The sequence below is a fragment of the Penicillium verrucosum genome (genome assembly GCF_028828655.1).
Source record: "Penicillium verrucosum strain IBT 35672 chromosome Unknown utg000001l_segment0_segment0, whole genome shotgun sequence".
Lineage (NCBI taxonomy): Eukaryota > Fungi > Ascomycota > Eurotiomycetes > Eurotiales > Aspergillaceae > Penicillium > Penicillium verrucosum.
Window position 1 is genome coordinate 3,516,572 of NW_026643210.1, and position 12,212 is coordinate 3,528,783.

The following is a 12,212-nucleotide window of genomic DNA, read 5'->3' on the forward strand; positions in this document are numbered from 1 at the left end:
CGCACAAATTGTCACATAGTAGATTTCTGTCATTTTAGTTAGTTAGAGTCATACACATCTGTCATCTATACCATACCTTGCTGTACACGAGATTTCTGTCACTATACATGGCATCAACCTGGCCAAATCAACTCAGAATTTCGCAACCAATTTGAATCCGGTGTGCAGCAATCGAGTCCCGAAAACACAGGTTGTCCCAGCCAGCAGAAGAACTCCAGCAAACACTTTCATTCCAAGATAGGACCCGTTGTCATGAGATAGAATAGCACCAGCAATAGGATTGGTCGTTAATCCGCCTATGGAAGCGAAGAGGAAAATCAAGCCTACTCGGTACCCGATCTGCGGCAAGGGTGATATCTTGACCACAAGCGCTGCTGCTAGCGAGACATATGCGCCTGAGCAACATCCAAAAAGAACGGCGAATACAATAGTCCCCGCGGCGCTGGTGGCAGGGATCCAAATGGCAAGAATAAATATTCCAGCTAGATAGCATACCACGGCGAACACATTGTATGTCCCAATTCGGTCAGCCATCATGCCAGCTCCAAGGCGGCCAAAGAAGCTTCAGTAACACGATTTAGTGAATATCAACCGGGGGGGAACAGAGCTAGTTTCACGCGTACCTTCCAGCATTCAGTATCGCCAGCAAGTACTGAGAAAGGTTGGTACTGATGCCACTCGCGAGTCCCTCAACGACCAGGTAATCAATGGGGATATAAACTCCAAAGGTCAGCAGAGTAAACCCTGCGATAACAAGCAGCATCTTCGTCTCTTTCAATGGTTGTGTTAACACAGCCCGTGACACAGGTCGTGGTGACGGAGGTAAACGGGATTGGATTGTCAAGTTAGCGATGGTAAGCAGAAACAAGATCACAAAAGCTCCAGCACGCATCGCCCACGCAAATCCCACTTCCAGAATCAACCGTTGTATCATGATTGGAAAGATTACGCCCCCAACACTAGACCCGGTGGACATTAGGCCGTAAGCTGTGCCACGTTTCTTGTCAAACCAACCTGGAATGACACTGGTCGCTAGAATAGTCGGCAAGTATCAGCTACTATCATTTGAGTCGACATACCACTGGAAGCTCTTGCTTACCGGGTTGGAAGATGATTGAGACCCCAATAGCGCTACATACACCTTGTGAGAGCAATATTTGATAGTATTTCGTCGAGATAGAACACATCATCAGACCGAAAACGTGAAGAAGCGATCCGAATAGGACTGAATAACGGGGTCCATAGTTGTCGTACAAATGTCCGGACACAGGGCCCTAGTTGAGAATGAATAGATTAGCAAACTGAGTACAAGGGAGGATAATGCATCGGAATACCCTACCATGGCGTACATGAAGAATATCTGCAAGGATGGAATCCAAGCAATTGTGCTAGCCGAATACTGGCTCAGTAGAGTCGACTTGTAGTAATTCTGGAAAACTCCAACACCTGTCTTTGTCAATATGGTACAAAGGGCATTTGAACTTCTCAGTGGTAGGGGTTTGTTCGTACTGTTGATCCATCCAAAGGTGCAGAATAGCACACACCATGATCCTAGGACCACAGACCAAGCAGCCAGTCCACCATCAGGGGCCTTACTCTTTTTCCATTCCGGGATAACTTCTCTTTGAATTTTTTTTTCCGAGTCTGGGCTATTTGTAGCATTTATCTGGAAGGCATCATGTGTTTCTGTAAGGGTACCATCCGTCGACATTTTGTATTTCCGTAGGATAATTCCAGGCGATAACGAAGCAGCCTCTTTTTCTGGTTTGAATTTCTTTTGAATCTGGTGATTTCCAACTGAGGCCTTAGTTTGGGTAATATTTAGGGACAAATGGTTTTGATGAATGCTCTGGGTGGATGTGGAAGTCTAAGAAATATACTCCCGTGCGGCAGTTCGTTCAACAGCCGAACGACCGAACGACCGAACGGCCACTTCAGACTTCCAAGATTAACTGAGACCTCTAGCTCAGGCCCCGAGAAGCACCAGGATCTAATAGAATACTCATCACCTGAATCTGTTGGACCTGTTCCTCACCAAATTAAACAAGGATCTGTAAGATAGTGTTGGAGTTCGGGTATGTGATCACTGACCACTCCGGAGGAGCTTAACCTTTCCTCTATTCCCTTCTTCCTATCTATACCACACACCACTGAGACCCTTGCATATTATTTTTTCGTTCTTTCAAGTAGCCAATAAATCAAAGTGTCAAGAGATAGTATTCCCTAATGTGAGGGATATCTAGGATGTATCTCTTTTGTCTCGGGCTTAGAACAGTTGTCATTCGCCGTACTCTGTTTTATTCATTTGTTTCACCTTTGTTATTCACAAAGGCCTCAAGAATTTGACCGGCAATAGTGCTTGGTACATTGACAAACTAAAGTACGACTTTCTCCACCTTTCCACTCTTAAGGTCAAAGATGAAGCCCTGAGTACCTTCCTTTAGCGCCTCCCTCAGCAGGGGGTTTCCGTGAACCCACTCAAGGTCTCCTTTCAGATTCTCTTCAATCCTGGAGTGTTCCCAATCTATGTCAGCCCATCTTTACTTTTTACTCAAAATGGCTTACCCAAAAGGGCCAAAGAGATCAGCTTACCCCGAAGCCGCGCCAAATTCCATCGCCTCAATCTTGGCCCAGTGTGTCTCATTGGTTTGTTTCTTCAAGGCAGTTCGGAGCTGCTCGTCCGTAAAGCGCAGAGTGCCGCAGTCGGTATGGTGGACAATGGCAATTTCTTCAAGCTTGACTAGTGCATCCAGAATTAGGATATCTCGGAGGGCATGGCGGATGTTTCCTCCAGCATTCCGGTGGACAACAACTTCTGGAAATATGTGAATGAACTGCCTTTCGGTTGCTCCTTTGGCCTGAATGATTTCACGTACCTCCTGCTTTTAGATTAAAAAAATTCTCGGGAACGCATCGGGGGTCACAACAGGTAACTAGCATGGAAATAGATGTCAATAAATTTCGATAATGGCAGCCCTAGGTTATGCTTACCGATCACAGTGCGAGGTGGAGCTCCACCATGTCCCTTTCTCTCTGCGATAGAAGGGAGAGGTGTATGATTGACAGCTCTGTATAACATTTAACTTGGTTTAAACCCAATGGCAAAAGCCAAAAGAGTCGGAACATACTTGTTTCGCTCCAACAGACCCGCAATAGTAGTTGCCATGTTTTTGAAAGGTGAATTATAAAGTGTTCGATCCAAGCTTGTAAAATTATCGGGCTCTTATATATCCAGATTGCAAATGACACTGGTGATCATCAACCTGGCACTGCCAACTGAATGATGAAACGGCGAGCAGGTCTCCGAGTCCTAGGGTACGCGCGATGTTGGGGAGTCACGACGAATTAGTAAGGAATTCGAGATGTCAAGTGTTTAATGTTTGGTACAAATTCCCATGGATAGAAATATGCGTAATGTTATAATCCCCCGAGGTGTTCAGAGACCTGGCTCGGGGCCATGCCGAGGTATCCGCGCCAAGGAGAAGGAATCTTATCATTTTGGCCCCCGGGTCACCGAGTCCAACAATCCGGACTTTGAATAGGAAAATGTAATTTTATGAGTGAACTTGGAAGCTATAAAAGAGTCACTGGAGTCAGTCTCCCATGCATCGGGAAAGACAAACAGTACAGTAGAAATCATCAATCATGCCGGAACAGAACCAAGTTATTGTCTTCGGAGATCTTACATGCGACTATTTGAGCGGTCTAGCCTCTCTGGTGGCCATCAAGAGCAACCCCCTTCTCACAACATTCTTCGAACGAGTCACCTTCAGTCTACGAGAGGAGATCGGAACGCTTCCGGTGCATGCACGTACCAGATTTCCCAGGTTTATCACCTTCCAAGAGCTTCTCGCAGGGACCCAGAGATTCCCATGCATCCCTCCGGCCCTAGATACAGCACTAGCATCTACCTATCAGCTAGCTTGTTTTATCAAGTAAGTTAGGACATAGCCCATCTTTGTGTACAATGAGCATTATAAGAGAACCTGTCCTAATCGGAGATGAAAAAAATCCAACAGTCACTTGACGGCCCCAGGGATATCGTATCCTGACCCCCAGAACACTTGGGTAGTGGGTCTCTGTACTGGACTGCTCAGTGCAGCTGCTGTGAGCTGCTGCAAAACGGTTACAGACCTCATTCCCCTTGCCGCACACACAGTCTTAGTTGCCTTTCGTACAGGTCTCTGTGTTTCAGAAGTGCTTGACAGGATCGCTCCTCAATTAGAGAAAGGCCCTGCTGCATCATGGGCCACCTCGATCCCCGGCTTGGAGATTGATATTGCAACGTTGGCTTTGCAGCATTACAATGAAGAGAAGGTATGATAAATAGTCAATTAATATAGATTTTGACGAATGCCAGCATCATCGCTGTTAACGCTTGGTTGTACAGGGCCTCCCAGCTACGTCTGCAGTTTACATCAGCACTTACGCCAATTCAAGCTTGACATTGAGCGGGCCCCCAGAGATCCTGCTTGACTTGACTAGTCCGAAGTATCTTCCTGGGAAAAGGTCTATCAAGCTCCCTATTTACGCACCATACCATTCCCCCGCACTCTATCAAAATCGAGATGTTGACATGATCCTGGGACCGACGCTACAGAGTAGATTTGCCTCACTCGAACGTCACTCCCACATGATTTCGAGTGTTAACGGCGAGGAGATCACAGCCGTTAACTTTGGCGAGGCACTTGAGAATTCGATCACTGGAATCTTGCGAGAACCACTTCGTTTGGACCGTATAGTTGCTTCCCTGGCTCAAACACTTGGCAATGCGAAACAAGGTTGTCGCCTTTTACCGATTGCCACCTTAATTGGTCCAAGCCTTGCTTCCGGAATCCAAAAGCAGGGCCAGATTGAGGTAACGGTGGACCCAATGATGAGCTTTAGCAGTACTGTTCCAGATGACGGGGTCACAGGAAAGCTCGGCGATTCTAGATTAGCCATCATTGGATATTCTGGACGATTCCCAGATGCGAAGGACAACGATGAATTTTGGGAGCTCCTGCACGATGGCCGGGACGTTGTAAGCACCACGCCCAGCAATCGCTGGGATGTGCGAACACATGTGGATCCTACTTTGAAGAAGAAAAACACGATGGGCACTCCTTACGGCTGCTGGTTACAGCAACCCGGTTTATTCGATGCGAACTTCTTCATGATTAGTCCTCGTGAGGCGCCCCAAATGGACCCAGCTCAACGTCTGTCGCTTATGACTGCGTATGAGGCAATGGAATCTGCTGGGTTTGTTCCAGATTCGACACCCTCAACCCAGTCCGAAAGGGTCGGAGTGTTTTATGGTACAACCAGCAATGACTGGGGAGAGATTAATAGCTCCCAAGATGTGGATACCTAGTATGTTCCCGACTATCAGAATATGCCTGCTTCGATTTTGTTTTCGTCATCGAAAAAAGCTAAGCTAACAACTTACTTACTTAGCTATATTCCGGGATCCTGTCGCGCCTTCATCCCAGGAAGACAGAATTTCTTCTACAAATTTGGTGGCCCCAGCTACAGCATTGACACAGCTTGTTCATCCAGCCTGGCTAGTCTCCACCTTGCTTGCAACTCTTTGCTAAAGGGGGATATTGATACCGCATTCTGTGGGGGAACAAATGTGTTGACCAATCCTGGTAGGTGGAAACGAGTCCAAATCGAACCATCTATACTAAAAGGTTAACCAAACAGACATCTCGGCTGGTCTGGACCGCGGCCATTTCCTGTCCAGAACTGGAAACTGCAAGACTTTCGATGACGATGCGGATGGCTATTGCAGAGGCGAAGGCGTCTGCACTTTGATCATCAAGCGACTTGAAGATGCCAAAGCTGACAATGATCCCATCTGCGCAATCATTCGCGGAGCTTATACCAATCATTCTGCGGAGGCCGAGAGCATCACCCGTCCACATATTGGGGCCCAAAAGGCTATCTTTGAGAAGGTGCTCAGTTCTGCTGCAGTGGATCCGTACAGCGTCAGTTACATTGAGATGCATGGAACGGGAACACAGGCCGGTGAGTATTTTAATATTCGGTTACTTTCTTTTTAGTTTATTCTTATGCTTATCGTCCTCTCATAGGTGACGCACGGGAGATGAAATCCGTGCTCTCTGTCTTTGCACCGCCAGAGGCAAAAGCCCGTACCAAGGAGCAAAAGCTGTTTCTAGGCTCGGTGAAGGCAAATGTTGGCCACGGAGAATCAGTATCTGGGGTTATTGCCTTGATCAAATCTATTATGATGATGGAAAGAAATGAGATCCCTCCCCATTGTGGAATCAAGAAGAAAGTGAGCAAACTATGCCCATTAAACCCGCTATATAACGCGATTTTAGGTAAATTGACTTTTCAAACAGATCAATAGCGGGTTCCCCACCGATATGGAACAGCGAAACATCCACATCGCCAAAAGCCCTACTCCTTGGACACGCCCAGATGGAGGGGTGCGACGGGTCATGATCAACAATTTCTCAGCCGCAGGTGGTAACAGTTCTGTGCTGATTGAAGACAGCCCGATATTCTTGGATAAGCAGGCCTCGACCACCATTGACCCCCGGTCTACGCATCTTGTGGCGATAAGTGCCAAGTCCAGCACTGCTCTTCTCGCGAACATCAACTCTCTTCTGTCATATCTCAAAGACAAGAAACCCTCTCTCGCAAGCCTATCCTACACAACAACCGCTCGCCGTATGCACAATCCCTTCCGTGTCATGGTGGCCGGGTCGCAACTGGAGGATATTTCCGTCTCATTAGAAAGCAAACTGACGTCGCCTAATGTTCATCGCAAGGTGCGGGCACTGCAACCTGTAGCGTTTGCGTTCACGGGACAAGGATCGCAGTACCTTGGAATGGGACGAGATTTGCTTCATTTTAGATATTTTTGCGCTGATCTGCATCGATTCGATGGCCTCTCACAGGCACTAGGATTCCCTTCAATTATGCCGTTAGTTCATCAGACCGAGGGGGACATCACCCAACTATCCCCAGTGGTTGTCCAGGTGGCAACCACATGCATACAGATGGCTATGGCGAAGCTGTGGCAGTCTTGGGGGTCCAGCCCAGCGCAGCGGTTGGCCACAGCCTCGGAGAATATGCTGCTTTGAACATTGCGGGTGTGCTATCTGAAGCTGATACCATTTTCCTGGTCGGTACAAGAGCACAGTTGATACAGGACCACATCCCGTCCAACACACACGCCATGTTAGCGGTCAGCACTTCCGTCAAAAACATCAACATTATTTGCGAAGGTCTTGAATACGAAATTGCCTGCATTAACTCGCCCTCTGAAACTGTCCTGAGTGGTACAGCCGGTCAGATTGAGCAGGTGCTACAATGTCTGAATGCGCCTGAGAATGCTGGATTAAGAAAAACAAAACTCCAAGTTCCATTTGCCTTCCACTCATCCCAAATGCAGCCCATTCTCGACATGTTCCGAGCCAGCATACAGGCGGTGAAATTCAATGAACCCAAGTTTCCCGTCATTTCCCCCTTGCTTGGTGAGGTCCTCACTTCGAAGGAATCGTTTGGAGCGGGGTACCTCGCCCTGCACTGTAGGGAGACAGTTAATTTTGCTGCTGGACTTGATCAATCAATGAAGAGTACAATCAAGGAAAGCACCATCTGGATTGAGATTGGTGCCCACCCAATTGTTTCGGGACTTCTTCGAACCAACCTCGGACCCAAAACGACGACTTTGCCGACGTTGCAGCGGAACAAGGATACATGGAAGATTTTATCGGCTAGCTTAGCTGCTCTATATGAGTCTGGCATTGACATCCGCTGGGGTGAATACCATCGTGATTTTGCCCACGCTGTCTCTGTCCTCCGCCTTCCGTCGTACAACTGGGACTTAAAGAACTACTGGATACAGTACGCCAATGATTGGACTCTCCACAAGGGTGAACCCCGATACCTTCCAGCCGCTCAAGGGCTATCGACAACATGTGTTCACAAATTGGTGGAGGAGAAAGATGACGGTAACGACGTGGTCGTTGTCGGTGAGACAGATGTTCTCCGCGAAGATATGGATTGCTTTGTCCGTGGACATTGCGTTAACAATGTTCCTCTGGTGACACCATCCATTTATGCTGAAATGGCTCTGGTTATTGGTGACTATCTTCGCAAGCAGCAACCGGAGCTGGAGGCAAGTCTGGTGGATCTTCAGCATATGGATGTTCAGCGACCTTTTGTCACAAAGACAAAGGGTACAGGTCCGCAGTTGCTTCGCTGCCATGTTTCGCTTAATCGCAAGACATTCAAGGCAGCGGTGGAATTCTGGAGCGTGACTCCTGAGGGAAGGAAAATTACCAAGCACGCCGAAGCCGGCATGACTTTCCCCAATGCAATGCAAGCACATACAGAGGCCCAACACCAGGCCGCGCCTGTACTGGAGCGAATGAAGTCGGTCTCTGATAGGCTTCACACCGACGAGGGAGTTCAGAAGCTTACTGGGAAGACGGGCTACCAATTGGTATCGTCCCTCGCACAGTATGATTCCCAGTTCATGGGAGTGTCATCCGTCTTGCTGGACAGCCGCAATCGCGAAGCTGTGGCAACTGTCCAATTTGGGAACACTCACAGCCCGAACGGGACTTACTACGTCAATCCGCACCTGATCGACAATCTTGGACAACCTGCTCTCTTTATAATGAACGCGAACGATGAGGCTGATCTCACCAAGGAGGTCTTTGTCAACCACGGATGGTCGTCTTTGCACTTCTATAAACCAATGCCAATGACTGCTACCTACCAAGCCTATGTTCAAATGACAGGTCCCAGTAACGATGGTATGTATCATGGCAGTGTATTCGTCTTTAAAAACAAGGAATTGGTTGCGCGTTACAAGGGAGTCAAGGCTCAAGGTGTTCCTCGGAGACTCATGGACTATATTGTCCACATGCGCGATGACACCAAGACAGGCAGTCCAGCCGGGGGAACTTTGCATACCCGAACTCAATCGTCTTCCTATTTAAATACTGCGCCCACCGGAACTGTCAATTCTAATATTAGCGCCTCGATTGCCGCTCATGATGGGGATCAGACAGATTCTTGGTCAGCGGCTCTCCAAATTATCTCTGAAGAGAGCGGCGTCCCCATCGCAGAACTCGGTCCAGGGGCTGGATTTGCAGACCTAGGCCTTGATTCGCTTCTTTCACTGCTTTGTGCGAGCAGATTCCGAGAAGAGCTTGGACTAGCTCATGAATCATCAATCTTCATGGACTATCCAACCATGGGAGCACTCGAAAAATTCTGGAAGCAGGATTCACATGCAGGGTCTTCTGATGGAAACAAATCTCTTGGTGGCAATGATGCAATCTTAAACTCGATGTTTATCGACACCGTGGAGTCAGAATCGGATACTCCGAGCTGTGAAGAATTATCTGTGAAGAGCGACTCTTGCTCGGCCAAAGAGGCTTCTGCTGCGACAACCCCGGAGCGTGGCCAACAGTCTCCACCAGTATTGTCCGCGACTTCTCTTCTGCTCCAAGGGAATCCCGCCCTGTCATCAACGGCCAAGTCTCTCTTTCTGCTACCTGATGGTTCCGGTTCATGCTCATCCTATGCAGCTATTCCGCGGATCCATCCCTCGGTAGCCGTCGTCGGAGTAAACTGCCCCTTTATGAAAGCCCCTGAGCTCTACAATTGCGACATTGAGGTGGTCTCTGAGCTGTACGTCCGCGAGATTCGCAAACGTCAGCCTCATGGCCCTTATGCCCTAGGTGGATGGTCCGTCGGTGGTATCTTCGCATATCATGTCGCCCAGCAACTTACTTCCGTCGGCGAGACTGTTACCGATTTGATTCTCATTGACTGTCCCGTCCCTAGAGGTCTTGATTACCTACCACGTCGATACTTCGAATATTGCGACCAGATTGGGTTGCTCGGCAATGTCAACGGGGTGAAGAAGGAAGTGCCCAAATGGCTCATTCCACACTTTGAAGCCTGTATCAACAGCCTTCATAACTACCATGCCACCCCATTCGTACCTAGTATTGATGCTCCGAAAACGCAAATCATCTGGGCCTGTGACGCCATCGACAAACATCTTGAGCCAAAGTTTGAAGCAAGAACCGATGATCCGGAAGGTTTGAAATTTCTTACGATGGAAAGAGAGGATTTCGGCCCGGCAGGTTGGGACTCTCTCTTGCCTATGACGAATATAGCATTGTCCCGGATTTATGGGGCTAATCATTTCTCTATGATGCAAAGCGAACACGCCAAGCGACTAGGAGAGGAAATTCAGGGATTTTTGATGAGTGGCTGACGTATATTCTGTAGTTCCTTATAATGGGAATTCATTGAATGTGTCGATAATTACTTTTTTCGTGTTAGTTTACAATATACATGACATATAAGTTGAACAATCATAAACAACACCTGCATTGTAGAGAGGGTAGTACGAAGGAACCAGGGTCACCAAGCATGGTTATTGTTTGATATTCTCAGAATGTCATATAATCTGTTACCCCAAGTATTACTAGCTATATATAGCTAGTACAGAGGGACCTCCGAAGTGTTGGGCGGAATTTTGTACCTCTATATAAAAGACGGTATATGAAGGTACCGAAATGCCGCCTAATACTTCGGAGGTCCTACTACATATACACCGGATTTTAGGCTCGACATGGCTTTCCCTTTCCGTATTAGTGCTCACCCTTTGCCGCTTTTTGCTCACTGAGTAAAATTAAGTATTAATGATTGCAAACGGGTTTCGTAGATCCCGGCGGGAGATTCGGCGTTATATTTCGGATCACTACCCCAGAAAACATCATTATTATTATGCTGTTTATAATAATGCTTAAGGGCTTGAAAAGGCGTATCATCAAGCGGTTGGCAACTGTGTGTCGTATGTGGTATAAAACAATAAGGAATGATTCGTTTTTTCCAGCAAAATTTAATGAACTTGTAGGTTAAATGTGAACTATGATTATTCATCAAAAGAAGACGATATTCCCCCTTTTAGATACGGAAGAACGTGAATTCGTCGAAGATCCAAAAGCATACGAAGCTAACTATTTCGTCAGTCCAACCATTTGATGTTAGAATGATCGTATAAACGTCTAGTAGATTAGTGTCGATAAACCAGCTTTCCATATGATATTGGCCCTTCACTAAGAACTATAGCGGAATAACCCACCAATCGGTAGAGACACATTCAACACCGGTATACAAAAATGGGCTTTGCGGAAGCCTAGTCTCATCCTAAGTCCACCATACAGTCATGGGTCATTTCGTGCCGATCATGTCGTTTACTTGAGGCATCATGGGTCTTGGCAAGTATCAATTCAAGTTCTCAATTTTTGCATTTTGATCTTCTGTGAGACTTGCCCATTCTTTAGCGTCCTTCAAATATTCCAACCCATGAATCCTCTGGTCCACAAGGGCATTCACTCGCCAGCGATCCTATGTTCCCTTCCTCTTCTGGCAACATCTCGGCACTGCTAGCACCTTCTTCCCAATAAACTCAGCCGGATCTACTGTAAATGAAAGCCATGTATTTGCATAAACACCATTGTCGTCCTCAATTTCAATGATGTTAATCTGTAAGACCTCAGGATTGATATCATCAGTTAGGACGAGATGGTCAAATGTTACACTATAATAGTCAATCAGCCTACTCAGATTAAAGGAGAGCAGTGATTAGCCATCAGTATATCATAGCTACTTGCTTCTACTAGGAGAGATTGATAAACTTACTCCTCCGGATGCTTCTCTGGCATCTAACCCATATACTCATCTTGGACCACTAGATCACCCGGGACTTCCGGAGGAACATCCCATCTATATATGGTTTGATACGTTAACCGCGCTAGCTCCGGGCCTGCTAGCTGTGGGAATTTTCGGTCTTGAAAACGTAGATTCCATGAGATATGTGGCAGGAGCCTTTGTATGGCGACCAGCGGACCTTCAATTTGGATTCTGAGGGGCTGATCAGACGGTGGGAGGTGATACCGGCCGGCGAGTGTGTGAATACAAGGCGGAATGTGAAGTGGGAGCGCCATAGATGAAACTACTTGATTGTCTCTGCTGGAGTTGAGGAGACTAAACCCAATAGCACTAGCTTTTTTATATGCCTCGGAAAGAAAAGAGCAAGCTTCAACTCTTCAACTAGTACCTGGGTAGGTTATAGAGGTGCGGGGTAATATACCCAAGCCTGGAAACTGCGGTTCTGGAGGTTGCATGATTCCGTCTTCTAGCATTCGCCATAAGACCACACGGTC

The 12,212-nt window shown here is 47.3% G+C and overlaps 4 protein-coding genes across 4 annotated transcripts; 1 reads left to right on the plus strand and 3 right to left on the minus strand.

Moving 5' to 3' along the window:
• Positions 1-132: 132 nt before the first annotated feature.
• On the minus strand, positions 133-1,711 carry N7516_001324 (MCT family MFS transporter; the record flags this gene model as incomplete). The annotated part of the gene is made up of 5 exons (XM_057214046.1): positions 133-562; positions 624-1,032; positions 1,100-1,274; positions 1,340-1,446; positions 1,510-1,711. The coding sequence occupies 5 exons, from the start codon at positions 1,709-1,711 to the stop codon at positions 133-135; spliced, it is 1,323 nt and encodes a 440-aa protein (XP_057075929.1).
• A 664-nt stretch (positions 1,712-2,375) lies between these two features.
• Positions 2,376-3,166, minus strand: N7516_001325 (uncharacterized protein; the record flags this gene model as incomplete). The annotated part of the gene is made up of 5 exons (XM_057214047.1): positions 2,376-2,508; positions 2,593-2,815; positions 2,877-2,933; positions 2,992-3,068; positions 3,129-3,166. The coding sequence occupies 5 exons, from the start codon at positions 3,164-3,166 to the stop codon at positions 2,376-2,378; spliced, it is 528 nt and encodes a 175-aa protein (XP_057075930.1).
• A 479-nt stretch (positions 3,167-3,645) lies between these two features.
• On the plus strand, positions 3,646-10,255 carry N7516_001326 (polyketide synthase; the record flags this gene model as incomplete). The annotated part of the gene is made up of 8 exons (XM_057214048.1): positions 3,646-3,935; positions 4,020-4,317; positions 4,391-5,352; positions 5,437-5,630; positions 5,686-6,009; positions 6,075-6,280; positions 6,348-6,934; positions 6,979-10,255. 8 exons carry the CDS (start codon positions 3,646-3,648, stop codon positions 10,253-10,255), a joined length of 6,138 nt encoding a protein of 2,045 aa, XP_057075931.1.
• Positions 10,256-11,394: 1,139 nt separating this feature from the next.
• N7516_001327 (uncharacterized protein) lies at positions 11,395-11,711 on the minus strand (the record flags this gene model as incomplete). Its single annotated transcript, XM_057214049.1, has 2 exons — positions 11,395-11,587; positions 11,689-11,711. The coding sequence occupies 2 exons, from the start codon at positions 11,709-11,711 to the stop codon at positions 11,395-11,397; spliced, it is 216 nt and encodes a 71-aa protein (XP_057075932.1).
• Positions 11,712-12,212: the final 501 nt, after the last annotated feature.